Source organism: Narcine bancroftii, chromosome 1 (genome assembly GCF_036971445.1).
Source record: "Narcine bancroftii isolate sNarBan1 chromosome 1, sNarBan1.hap1, whole genome shotgun sequence".
Lineage (NCBI taxonomy): Eukaryota > Metazoa > Chordata > Chondrichthyes > Torpediniformes > Narcinidae > Narcine > Narcine bancroftii.
Genome location: NC_091469.1, coordinates 440,584,757 through 440,599,546, shown reverse-complemented (window position 1 = coordinate 440,599,546; position 14,790 = coordinate 440,584,757). Strand labels below are relative to the sequence as shown.

General features: G+C 37.4%; 1 protein-coding gene across 10 annotated transcripts in view; it reads right to left on the bottom strand.

Moving 5' to 3' along the window:
* Positions 1-14,790, bottom strand: part of LOC138751718 (ankyrin repeat and IBR domain-containing protein 1-like) — a 133,828-nt gene that overhangs the window by 63,134 nt on the left and 55,904 nt on the right. For all 10 annotated transcript variants that reach the window (XM_069914380.1, XM_069914374.1, XM_069914382.1 and 7 more), the window contains 3 exons: positions 11,016-11,233; positions 7,577-7,665; positions 4,848-4,992 (listed from right to left, as the gene is read on the bottom strand). In XM_069914380.1, coding sequence (XP_069770481.1) covers positions 4,848-4,992; positions 7,577-7,665; positions 11,016-11,233 — 452 coding nt within the window. The remainder of the gene's footprint in view (positions 1-4,847; positions 4,993-7,576; positions 7,666-11,015; positions 11,234-14,790) is intronic.

The following is a 14,790-nucleotide window of genomic DNA, read 5'->3' as shown; positions in this document are numbered from 1 at the left end:
CCTTTTACAATAGATAACCTTTCCTTTAGAGAATGGGAGAAAAAAGGGATTAAAAGAATAGAAAATTGTTTTTCAGGAAATAGATTATTATCCTTTGAACAAATGAAAGATAAATACAATATAACTCAAGATACAGTGCTGGCATATTACCAATTGAGATCCTACTTGAAGGATAAATTAGGAAGCAATTTGAGTTTGCCAGAGGGAAGTAACTTTGAATATGTGATTACAGATACAATGATAATCAAAAGATTTATAACAAATATGTATATTAAACTGCAAGAAAAGGAGAATGAGGAAACAAATGGTAAAACTAAACAAAAATGGGAACAAGATTTAAATATAAAGATAAAAAAGGAAACATGGGAGAAGTTATGCTCTGGAACAATGAGAAATACAATAAATACGAGGTTACGTATGATACAATATAACTGGATACACAGGCTATACATTACACCTCAAAAGTTAAATAAATGGGACCCAACAGTATCTGATAGATGTTTTCGATGTAAAAAAGAAATGGGAACAACAATTCATGCAATCTGGACATATGAGAAAGTAGAAAAATTTTGGGAAGATCTAAATCAGATATTAAATAAAATAACAGAAAACAATATACCAAAGAATCCAGAGATCTTCCTCCTAAGTAACATAAAAAACAAAGAATTTGGAATTGATTTGGAGGATGCACAAAAAAGATTTGTTAAGATAGCTCTAGCCGTAGCAAAAAAATGTATTATGTCAACCTGGAAATTGGAAGATAATTTGAAAATACAACAATGGTATATAGAAATGAATAAATGTATTCCATTAGAAAAAATAACATATAGTTTAAGAAATAATATTGAAATATTCGAACAAATATGGGAGCCTTACATGAAACACAATAGCGAAAACCTACCGGGGACAATCACTACCTAAGTTAACGGAAGGAAAAGGAAATGAAAAGAATGGACTCAGTGGAATTTCTGGTGTACTTTTATTGAATGACAACATTGTCTGACTGGTTTAATGTATCCTAGATTTTGTACCTTAAATGGACGGGAGGGGGGAGGTAGGGAGGGTGGGATGGGAGGAGGGGGGGGGGGAGAAAATGGCACTGTATATGTGTGAAAAGGAAAAAGTGTGTATCATGGTTAATGTGATTTATGGTGTGAAAAATAAAAAATTGGAAAAAAAAGAACAGGTCAAGCTGGCAAGCTTGTGAAAAACCCCATTTGGAAGACGGGTTGTGAGTTCTTAGTTCAGCCTAGTCAAAGCCCTTGTGGTTCATGCAAAAAGAGAAGACTGGCTGTCTAATGTTTCACTTGGAATAAGAGAAACAAGAGGAACTCTGTGTTGACTTGAAAGAAAGAGATTATCATCTGGAGAACCCTGAGGGATCAAGTTTCTTCGGCAAGACAATGAAGTGGCTGATGGAAGTAAATCAGTTGTGGCTGTCCTGGAACAACAAATCTCTCTCTGAAAACCAACAAGAACCTTCCTGAGCGGTAACCATTTACCTTCAAGCACCAAGTCCTGGTGAACTTTATAAATGTTAAATTCTGTGCACAGTATAAGAATTGCCTGCAACCAGTGAACTTGGAGGAATGAGAAGTGAGATTGGACTGTGAATCAAAGAACTTCTCTGAATTTACACACATATTACATATACGTGAAGAGATGCAAGAAAATATACTTTTTTTTCCTCTGCACACAATCTGTTCCAAGAATAGGTTAAATATTCAACTGCAACAATTATGGCTCATTAAACAAAGCCTGTACAGTGAAAAACAAAAATTTTAAAGCACTGGCCTTGTCTAAATAATTATTAGACATATGTACAGTACGATAACAGGCCATTTCGGCCCACAAGTCCATTCTGCCCAATTAACTTACACCCCCAGTAAATTTCAAACGGTGGATGGAAACTGGAGATCCCCGGGAAAAACAATGCAGAGACAGGGAGAACAAACTTCTTATAGACAGTGTGTGATTCGAATCCCAGTCCTGATCTCTGGCACCGTAAAGGCGCTGCTCTAACTGCTACGCCAACCATGACGCCCATGTACTACAAGAATAAATGAGGTTACTCTCATTCAGGCTATAATGCATCAGAATAAATACTGTTGGAGAGGGCAGGATGCCCATTTCAGAACCTGTTATCAATCAGACTGTGAAGAACTAATGCACCCTGGTGATGAAGTCTTATAAGGAGATGAATTCATATAAATAGTGGACAAAAATCAGTTACTGATAAAGTTTATTACATTCATGTGAATCCCAAATAGTGTTATTCTTGTTAAAATTACAACTGTTACAACAGTAACAAATCATTAATAGAAAGTATAAGCACCAAACAAGCAGCCCATCGTTCCTGCAAGGGTTCAACACAGCCTACAGGGTGATAATAACAGGCACTCCTCCCAGAGATGCTGGCTTCATTTCAATTCACCTATATTAGAAACTGTTCCACAGATGATGCTATAGACTTGTTGCTTCACTCCGTCCTGGCCTACCTGGAGAACAATGCCTCATATGCCAGGCTGCTGTGCAATGACCAGCTCGGTGTTTAATGCAATCCTTCTCCAGAGACTGGTGGAGAAACTGTCCTTGCTGGGACTCAGGACCCCTCTCTGTAACTGGATCCTGGACTGTCTAGTTGAAAGACTAATCTGTCCGGGTCAGTAGCAAAATGTTGAGCACCGTCACATTGACGCACCTCAGGGCTAGGTGCTCAGCCCACTGCTGTTCATGCTACTGACCAACGGCTGCATCACCAAATCCTGAAGTGTCATCAAGTTTGGAGATGACACAATAGTTGGCCTAATCAGCAATAAGGATGAGTCACACAACAGAGAAGAGGCTGAAAATCTCTTGAAATGATGTAAGAGTAACAACCTGAGTCTCAACATGGACAAAATAAATGAGATGATTATAGACTTCCGGATGACCAGAAACAACCACCCTCCACTAAACATCAGCAACTCTGTAGTGGAACGAATGGAGAGCACCAGGTTCCTTGTAGTTCACTTAACTAGAGACATATCGTGGACACCCAACATCTCCTCACTTATCAGGAAGGCGCAACAGCGACTCCACTTCCTGAGAAGACTGGAGCGGGTAAGGCTACTGGCCACTATTATATCAAACTTCTATAGGAACTCTATCAAAGGCATCCTGGCTGGCTGCAACACAGTGTGGTATGGTTGCCGGAGAGAAATGGATCAGAGGTCAATCCACAAGACTATGAGTGGTAGAGAAGATCACTAGAGTCTCCCTTCACTCTCCCCATCAATGTGATCTACTGGAATCATTGTCTGAAGAGGACATGCAAAATCATTGAGGACCCCTTCCAACCTGCACACAGTTTCTATGAGCTGCTCCCGTTGCGGAAGAGATACAGGATTATCAGAGCCAGCACTATCAGGCTGAGGAACAAGTTCTTCCCATAGCTAATGAGACTCCTGAATGACCAAAGGAACTGCTCACACTCACCATCCGAGACTCTCATATGTTAAGAACTATATTTATTCATTTATTTGTATAGGTGGAATACTTTTCTTGCATACATATTGTTTATCTGTTATGTCGGTTGTGTGTCTGCATGTTTTGCAATGAGGACTGGAGAATGCTATTTTGTCAGGTTGTATTTGTACAGTCAGATGACAATAAACTTGACTTGACATATTAATTAGATATCACTATTTTGTGTAATGTATATACGGTAGACCAAACCAAAAAGTGAGTTCTTTTTCATGACTAGAAGAACTCTTTGTATCTCCTCCATCAATGTAATGAGAGGTAATGTTGCAATTCCATAAAATTCTGGTTGGTCCACAATTGAATTATTGTGGGCAGTTCTAGTCAACTCATTACAGGAAGGATGTAGAAGCTTTCAAGGGGGTACAGGGGAAATTTACCAAGATGTTGCCTGGAATGGAGAACACATCTATAAATCAAGGTTGACCAAGCTAGGGTTTTTCTATTTGAAGTGATGAAGGATGATAGGAGGCTTAGATTATGAAAGGCATAAAAAGGGTGGACAGCCAGTACCAAAATAGCAGTTACCAGAGGGTATCTATTTAAGATGAGTGGACAAAAGTTTAGGGCAGATATCAGAAGCAAGTTTATATACAGGGAGTGGTAGGTGTCTGGAATGCATTGTCAGGGGTGATGGAAGAGGTTGGTACAAGAAGGACTATACCAATCTCCTTCATAGAACTCTTAGATAGGCAGATGGATGCAAGAAAGAGGGTTATGCGTATGTGGAAGGGAAGGACTGGATTGTTGTGTATGTTTACATAGGTCAGCACAAAATCATATGCTGAAGGTCCTGTTCTGTGTTGTAATGTTCTATGTTCTAGTATTCCTGGCATAATTCAAATGGCACTCAAATTTCTGCACAATTGCTTTGCATCCTAACTGTCAGAGAGCATGTTCTCATAGATGATTGTCTCTGGAGTAGAAAGTGGGGGGAGAGTATCACTATATCAATGTAAAAAAAATGGAAGAGAGTTTGGGCACTTATTGAAATATTACCAACTGGGGACAATAGGGCCTGGATAGTTCTGACCTGATGAGATACAATGGCTCTCTCCTGATGGAATGTTACCTTTGCTCTCCATCTTTCCACATACAGATTAAAAAAAGCTGAAATTAGATATGTAAAACTGCAGTTATAACTCTTTCTGCAAAATTAGATGCATTTAAAATATAATTCTCAACTTTATTGCCTTGAATCAAATTTTTCTCAGCTGTTTATTTTTAAAAATTTCTTCTCCAATTAACTAGATAATGTAACCCACAGCATTAATATTAAACAGCCAAGATAAATTTCAATGTTTTCATACAATTTCCAAACCTACCTTAATGTCAAACTGCAAATAGCGTTTGTCCATCTCTCTGGACACCAAGTTTTCTATGATATCCACAGGAACTAGCTGAAAACATTCAAAAGCTGGACAGATTATATTGTGGGCTTCTCCCTCTTGAATCTTGATGTTTAAAAACCTGAATAAAGCACATTTTTTTTTAAAATGGGGAGGCAACAACGCTTTTTAAACACTTAATTACTCAAGCTCAAACATGCCAAAACATGATGGCTTACATTTATGTTCATTGCGCCATTTATTACACTTAAACGAAGACTTCCTATGAAGTTTTGCACTGGAAAGTGGTAATTGGGAACCAATTTCAGCACGTTATTTCTAGAGAGAATCTGAGACCTGTGTGAATAGGGCAAGCAACTCATCAGGTTGAAGATTCATGAAGCACACTTTATTACTTATTTTTTTTGTCACAGAAGGAGGCCATTCACACTGGTTTCTAGACGAGAAATACCATCAGTTCCATGGTCAAACTGAATAGCAGGTAGGCATGACAAGTCTGGTAGCTTATTCTTGTGTCAATTGTTGATTATCAGTAGAGCAATATCATTTATCTCATTCAGTCTCTCCTTATTTCCCTGTACCCCTGGTAGGTTTTCTCTTTCACATGGCATTCAATGTTCCTTTGTTTATTTTGCCACTTACCTACACCAACAGGTAAATTTATAGAGGCACTTAACTTGCTAGCATGCCTTTAGGATGCAGGAGCTTCTGGCAGGAATCCATGTTGTTATGGGAAAATGTGCCAACTCCACACAGACAGGGTCTAATGTGGGTCTGTAGGTTGCGAAACAGCAGCACCAACTGCTGGGCCACCATGATACCAAATCGAGGAAAAGTTATAATGGATAACTCACTGACATCCTCAACAAGATCTGATGAGGGATAGTCAGCCTGATGTCTCATGAGTCTGAATGCACACTGATGAAGATAGAGCAGTGAATGTAGTATGGGATTTCAGTAAAGCATTTGATAAGGTTCCCCATGCAAAGCTTATTCACAAGGTAAAGGATAAATGTAATCCAAGGAGGCTTTGCTTTGTGGATGCAGAATTAGCTTGCCCACAGAAGGTAGAAGATAGATTTGGATGGCTCATATTCTGACCCGTGGTGTTTTGCAGGTACACCTTCAATTGGTGATTTTTTTTTAAACCAATGACCTGGATGAGGAAGTGGAAAGGTGGGTTCATAAGTGTTGTGGATAGTTTGGAGGGCTGGAAGAGGTTAGAAGGACATTGAGAAGTGGCAGATGGAGTTTAATACAGAGAAGTGTGGTGGTTCACTTCCATAGCTCAAATTTGAAGACAGAACACAATGTTAATGAGAGTACTCGGAGTAATGTGGAAGAACTGAGAGATCAGTACCCATTGGATGCTCAAAGATGATGTGAAGGTTGATAGTGCTGTGTAAGGTGGCAAATGGCGTGTTGGCCTTCATTAAATGTGGGATTAAGTTCAAGAGCAGTGAGGTAATGTGGCAGCTACACAAGAACTTAGTTAGACATCATTAGGAATATTCTGGTCACCTCACTACAGGAAAGATTCGGAAGATGCCATAGAGAGGATGCTGAGGAATTTATAAGAAGAATACCTGGCTTGGAGAGCATGCCTAATGAGGACAAGTTGAGTGAATGGTCCTTTCTCCTAGAAACGATGATGAACGAGCAGTAACCTGACAGAGGTGTACAAGATAAGAGACATTGTTTGTGTGGATGGCCAGAGGCTTTTTCCCAGGCTTGAAATGGCAAACACAAACAGGTATAATTTTAAGATGCTTGGGTGAAAGCAAAAGGGGATACAAAAGCTAAGTTCTGCCACACAGAGGGGTGAGTGAATGGAATACATTGCCAGCAATGATGATGGAAGAAGGTACAATAGGATTTTGAAGAGGCCATTAGATAGATATATGGAATTGAGAAAAGAAAGAGGGTCATGCAGTTGGGAAATTCAAGGCAGTTGTTCAGAGTAGGTTATTGAGTTGAAGGGGCCTGAATAGTGCCGCAATTTTCTATAGTCTAGACTTTGGGGATGAACTGCAACATATATACAGAAGATAACACTTTGGTTCAGTGTCTTTGGAATGGGACACCTAAAAGATGAAACTTGACACCTGTAAAATATTTAATCAAGAATTTGATTAAATTCTTAATTAGCAATGTGTAACTAATTTGATCAATAAAAATAACATTCTAGTCAGGTGAAGCTTTCAATTCAGTCCACAGAATGCAAGCTCTCAGCTAGACAGGAAGCATTTGTGTAATGTGAGTATGACCAAGCTCCCAGTCAGCTACTGTTCCAACTTCATGTTGTTTGTTGCCAAATTTTATTTGACCAGACCTCCAAAAACATTGAAAAGTTTCATTACATTAAATGTAGAACATTAATATATATTGTAGTTACAACATGAGGAAGTCTACTGTTAACACCATGTGACAATTATTGTCAAAAGGATAAAGGCTATCTTTCTGAACCCCCTACAGTGAAAAGTTATCTGGGCTAATTATTTAAAACCTTTGCCAATTCTTAGAAATAGATCTGAACATGTCTTAGAAATTCATTCAACAATCCAAAGTAATTGTATTAAAGTTAATTCAGTTATGTTTGGTAGCATTGAAGTGTAGATACTGACAGCTCCAAAATATAGTCAATGCAGTAATTCAGATTTAAAAGGTGAGGGGATGTCAAGAAACTGAAAAAAAATTATGCTCACCCTTCCCAGCATCCTCTGCAGAATTCATGACCACAAGGCACATCCACTGGATCTTCAAATACAGAAATGCTGCACATGCAAATCCCACACTGGAAAGATGAGTTACTATTAACAGTAATAGTTTAAAAACAAAGCATCTTTCAAAAGATCTGAACTAGGATAAAATTATTTCACTTCAAGCATTAACCTGAATCCAATTTCTATACAAATGCTTATTACAACAGCATGGTTATTATAAAATCACCAATAATACCAGTAATAACATTTTAAAAAATCAGAGCAGACACTAAAGTGTGTACATTTTAAGATTTAGCTTGAAAATTGGAACCTTGTACTATATATCTAAATATGCAAAATATGGAGAGCTTGCTTCTACATTTAGTGCACATTTATTTGAATATGAAGAGTGATCCAAGAATATTTTCATAAAGAACAAAATTCTTGAAGAGAATGTCCTCGGGAATTCTACAAGCTTCAAATAAGTGGATGCTGGTGGGGGTGAGGAGAGAAAAAAGCTGAGCAATGTGCAAGAACAGAGTTCTTTGGGTCCATGGCCACGAGACGTTCAAAGATGCTTCAAAGGTTGATTGTGTTGTTAAGAAGAAGGCGTATGATATGTTGGCCTTCATTAACTATGGGATAGAGTTCAAGAGCAGTGAGGTAATGTTGCAGCTATACAAGACCTTTGTTAGACCCCACTTGAAATATTGTGTTCAGTTTTGGTCATCTCATGTCAGGAAGGTTGTGAAGATGTTATAGAGAGGTTGGAAAGTAGATTTACAAGGATGCTACCTGGATTGGAGAGAATGCCTAGGTCAAGAGAACTTGGTCTTTTCTCCTTGGTGACCTGACAGAGGTGTAGAAATTGATGAGGGGCATTGATTGTGTGGATGGCCAGAGGCTTTTCCCCAGGGCTGAAATGACTAACACAATGGGGCATAGTTTTAAGGTGCTTGGAAGTAACATACAGGAGGGGATGTAAGAAGCATTTTTCCATATGGGGAATGATGGGTACATGGAATGTGCTGGTAGCAACAGTGGTGAAGACAGGTACAATAGGATTTTTAAAGAGATTTCTTTGTTCTAAGTGATAAGGAGGAGAGAGCAGAGGGCTAAGAAGGACATCTTTTCAGATTGTTTATTCAATGTATCATCACTATCTTGCAAATATTAACTTGCTCCAAGTGATTTGGAATTTTAAGCATTTTAATCAATCTTTATGGTTCAGTAGCTTAATACTTCAGTTAACATTAGCTAGCAGGATAGTGAGAATTTTTCCACCCAATGGTGGTTGCGCTTGACGCGGACAAAGCCTTTGATAGGGTTGAATGGGATTTTTTATTTAAGGTATTGGAGAAGTTTAAATTTGGCCCTTTTAGGTTAGGTTAAAGCTTTATTTACGAACCCGATTGCTAGGGGTTGCCACACTTGCGGGAATGTTTATTACAATATGGAACATTAGCTGGATGTAAGGGTAATTGGGACAAGAGTGAAATTTTGCCAGTTGGAGAAGGAGACTATTCAGAGTATAAAAACATTATAAAATTGAAACGGTCTAATAAAATTAAATATTTAGGAATAATTGTAAATGCTGAGTATTAATCTTTATACAAGTTAAATTATGTTCCTTTATTAAAAAAGATTAAAGCAGATTTAATTAAGTGGAAAAATCTTCCGTTAACTTTAATTGGTCGAGTTAATTGTATTAAGATGAATATTTTTCTCCGTATTCAATTTTTATTTCAATCAATACCGTGCTCTCTTTCAAAGGGATTTTTTTCAGGATCTAAATAAAGCTGTGAGAGAATTTTTATGGAAAGGTAAACTACCACGGATAGTGTTATATAAACTTACCTGGAAGTACGCGTTAGGTGGGCTTCATTACCCCATTTTCAAAATTATTATGAAGCAGCCCAGCTGAAGTTTATTAGTAGATTGATGGATTTGGACCAACCCCCGAGTTGGGCTAAGGTTGAGAATGTACTTCTGAAGTCGAAGTGCATCGATTTACATTTTGATGGAATGTAAATTTGTTGCGGGAATATAATATGCCGATATTAAAACATTTATTAAAGATATGGACAAAGGAAAATAAGATTTTAGGATCAAAAGGTAAATTGACAATCTTAGCCCCCCTTATATAATAATCAGCTTATTTCATTTTCAATGTTTAATAATCATTTAAAGAGTTGGGATTCTAAGGGTATAAAGACGTTACAGGATTGTTTTGTAGAAGGACAGTTTCTTTCTTTTAATCAATTGAAAGCGTTTTGATATTGCTGAAAATTCTTTGTTTATTATCAACTTCGAGCTTTGGTGAAAGGTATGTATGGTAGAGAGATGATTTTACCTATATTGATGGAATTCAAATCTTTGAATTTCAGTTTTGTACCAAGTGTTACAAGATAATATGGATAAACCAGAATGGGACAAGTCTAAGCTTAAATGGAAAAATGATTTAGCTTTTATTTTTCCAGAAGATTATTGGGCAGATATGCGTTATGATAGTGTTACTAAAGTGACGAATGTGCGGTATAGAATGGTCAATTAATTTTTTTTTTTTTTTAAAAACACATCGGCTGTATTTAACTCCAGAGAAGTTGAAAAAATATGGTTTTAGTAATTTGGACTCTTGTTTTAGATGTGGTGTGTGCATTGGTACTTTTTTATTTTACATGCTGTTTGGTCTTGTGTTCATGTATAACCATTTCAGGAAGAAATTTGGTTAATTTTGGAAAAATTGTATGATATTACATTGCCATTAGATCCATCTATTTTTTTTAATGGGTCATATGGTTCCTTTAAAGGGTTTAGGGTTGGATAAATTTCAAATTGCATTTGTACGCTTAGCATTGTCTGTTGCTTAAAAATGTGTTGCAAGTACATGGAAAGATAATATAGTGATTAACATAATGCGATGGCATAATGAACTGAAAGCTTTTATTGTTAAGGAAAAAATACATAATTTGCATGAGAATTATTTTTTTGTTACCATATTTGGAATATATGCATTTAGATGTACTTTGATTTATTATATATTCTTAGTTTCTCTTTATATGTTTTTGGCTTTCCTTAAGAGAGCTGGCTGATGGGGTGGGAGGGTGGGTGGGATTTAATTAAAAAAAAAATCTTTCTTTCTTCTCTTATTTTTCTGTTTTTTTCTTTCTGTTTTTTTATATATACATATAAAATTGTCTTTCTGGTATGTATGCTGTATTATTACTAATGATTTTTCAAATAAATAAAGTTAAAAAAAGAAGGATGATGAGAATTTTGTAGAAAATTCATCTGATTTAAAGACAACTCTGCTCATACATAGTGAAACTAAACTAAAACTGGAAAATTGACAACTGTGAGCACAGACCTTCACACCTTATACTGTAGATTGGAAGAATCTGAAATTTTAGTTACTAAAATATTAAGAATACATATTACATACCACAGGTGCATCTTCATCAGTTGGAGATAAGCTGAGATCATCAGGAGAGGTGACAGAGGAACGGGTAGTGCGAGGAGTGCGAGGTGTCCGAGGTGAGGGGAGAGTGTCCCATGCATTATACCCACTGGGAGGTGGAATTGGCATCTGAATACCTGAACGTTGGCAACAATCTTCAGGGTTTAACATCCAAGCTTCAAGTAATTTTTCTCGATCCCAGTCTAGGAAGAGATTAAAAACATTATTACACTGAAGTTAGTTTTTTTTCCTCTCATATTAAATTTGTCTTTGAAAAGCAAAACAAAACTGGAAAATCAATGCTGGAAATATCAGCTGATTGTGCGGAGAGACCTGTGCCATTCAGTCTCTTGTCCCCATTGTTTCACAATGTTCGCTTTGCTTTGCCCACTCTCCTTTACTGCCACATAAAGCTGGTTTGATTTCTAACATTTCAGTTCTGATGAATTCTGAATTGTTAATTTTTTTATCTCCACAGATGTTGTCTAAATTACATTTTCATTTGTTAAAACTCCATTAGATGCACAAGCATGAAAACATGAACTCAGATTAAAGAACATTCACCTTCCTGCTGTTAAGAGACTTTTAAAGGTACCGCTCATTGGCAAAAGATACCCTTGCATTGTTTTAGCCGTTTGTTTCCCTGTATCCTGTCCTTTGTCCTTGTAACTCTATACCTTGTACTTCTGTTTCATTATTACATTAACTGCTGTATTTCAATAGGAGTTGACTTGCCTTTTCACAAGTATATGTGACAAGCAATTCAATTTCTTGATAAAAACTGCTATTAAAAAAAAAACTTATTTAATACTTTATTTATACATGCTGTTGCTAAAATAGATTTCCTTTTTGCTCTCCAATTGGCCCCACTTTTCTTCTTACCATGTTCTGTTCGCATGCCAATAAAATGCTTCTGGATTGGTTTAGTACATCTCCCTCAGAATTACCAAAATCAACACTGTGCCCAGCAGATTCCCACTCAATCTCAGCCTAATGACAATGCCTTCCTTTTAAAAAAAAGGCTGGAAATTAGAGAATGCTGTAAACCTTCTTCAAGTCAAGGAACAACTGGTGCAAAGATAAACAGTTAATGCTTCAGATCCAGGGTACCTTATACCTTGATGAAGGGTTCAGGCCCGAAATGTTAGTTATACATCTTTGCCTCCCATTGACACTGACCTGTTGAGTGAGTATGGGGGGGGGGGCACTGTTTGTGTAGTGGTTAGCGCAATGCTGTAACAGCACCAGTGTTCTGGACCTGGGATTGAATCCCGTGCTCTCTTTCAGGAGTTTGTATATTCTCCCTGTGTCTGGGTACGTTTTCCCTGGGGGCTCAGTTTCCTCCCACCATTCAAAAACCTATTGGGGTTGTATTTAATCAATTTTATTTAACTGGGTGGCACAGGCTCATGGGCTGAAAGGCCCTGTTACCGTGCTGTACGTCTAAATTTTATCCAGTACTCATATAATAACTAAGATCAGTTAAATGTTTCTTTTGCCACAAATGGAAAATGGAAGAGGAATCCTGCTGGATTTCTCTTTCAAATGTTTCTTACCATTTTGAAGAGAACTATGCCCTATTTGAAACAATCTTTAACCAATTCAAAGTTGATTAGACTATTATAGCCTCTGGTGCATGTCCAAGGGATTGGTTGCCTGCTGCTCCTTTGAGATTTAGTTGCTTTCCTGCTTATTTTGACTACTGCAGAAATTTCTGAAACTTCCTTTTGCCTACGTTCTGAGCAGTATTTTATAAATTAACTCCTAAAATGCCAATTCAATCATTAAATATACTTCAACACTTCCCTACTTTGAGTTCATTACTTGGAAATATGGTATTGCTTCACAATTTCAATGACAATAAGCTGAAAATAAATAGCAATAACAAATGTTATTGATTGCAGTGCCAATCACTTAACAGTACTATTCTCTCGATGACTTATCAAACCATTATTTATGCCCAGTCAAATCTGAATCAATTTTAGTGCATCTACCAATTTTCCACAATAAACAGAGAGTTCAATTTTAAATAATTTAACAGGAGTGGCGAAATATTAAAATAATTTTAACAAATATATTTGACAAATTTAAACTGCATGACAGTACAACAGCTTCTATCATTTGCATTATACTGTTCTAAATTCCAGTCTAATATTACAAATATTTGTTTAGAAGTACTGTATACAATCAAGGGAGGTAGGAGGCATTTGAGAGCTTGTTATAACCACTGGTTTTGAAATGCTTCACACTATTAAATCGCTGTGTAACATACACTTAATTTTCTTTTGCAACTTTGCTATACTAATGTATTTTGTTTTGAAATGCCCATTTGGTATTGCTTCAACATGCCCCATTTAATTTGCATGAAACCAGTTCGGGCACCCTGGCTCAATTGTATTGAGAACTTGGGGGGATCTAGATTGCGGAAATATATATTTCTGCCTTATGAATATACAGTTTTAAATGACCAAATCTATGACAACTATAGCATAAAGATAGCATTGCAGAACAACACAGAGGATAAGTTTGATGCTTTGACTCTTATGTCATAACAATGTTAAGTAATGTGAGAGTTATTCCTATCCATGTCAGTAATAGATACATCTACTATAATTCAAATGATGAGAGGGTAAATGTTTTATCTCTCATGTTGATTTGCTCATCATCTGCTGCAGATCCAGTCTGGTAGCTAGGTACTTCATATCGTGACCAACGTGGGCAACAGCCATGACACAATTTTGCTTATGGGTGTTAATATCTTCCATTGAAAGTACATTTTATGACCCAATGTTGTAAACATTGAGTCAGTCTATCCAGGTGATGTTCAATGTGAATATTTTTTTTTGGGGGGGGGGTGGATGGTGTGGAGAGAGTGTTTTTGAATACAATGGAGGAGTTTGATACTTTAGTGAAAAACAGGATGTGCTGGAAAAATTCAGCAGGTTAGACAGTATTGATGGAGAGAGTCAATGCTTCAGTGCAATGAGCCTTCATTGAATCTGTTGCTTGACTAATAGCCAAGTTCATCAAAGGCTCTGACCTCCCATCCATTGAAGACATCTATGCGAGACTTTGCCTCAAGAAGGCAGCCATCATAAAGGGCCCCATCAACCTGGCCATAACCTCCTCTTCTGCAAACATCTGAAAGAAGGTGCAGAACTATGAAGAGCAGCATCTCTAGGTTCAAGAAGTTCCTCCCCCCACCCCACCCCCCCCAAAAAGGCTACCCGGCTCTTACACCTTCCTTTAATGAATTAACATAAACTCCAACTACAAAAAGGCCTGTATGTAATAGTCACAAGATAGGAGCAGAAGTAGGCCTATCGAGTCAGCTCTGCCATTCTAATCATCCACCCACTCAACCTCACTTCTCAGCCTTTTCCTTGGTATCCTGAATAATCAAGTACCTGTCAATCTCTGCCTTAAATATACACAACCTTACTTCCACAGCCGCCTGTGGCAACAAGTTCCTCAGACTTACGACCTTTTGATTACAGAAAAATTTCCACATCTGTTTTAAATCGATACCCTTTAATCCTGAAATTATGCCCCCTTGTGCTAGAATCCCCTACCATAGGAAACATCCTTGCCACATCTACTCTGTCTAGGCCTAGCAGCATTCAAAAATGCCTCTATGAGGTCCCCCCTCATCCTTCAGTACTCCAATGAATACAATTGTTCCTCATATACTAAGCTTTTCATTCCTGGGATCATTCTGGTAAATCTTTTCTGAACCCTCTCCATGTCTTTTCTCAAATAC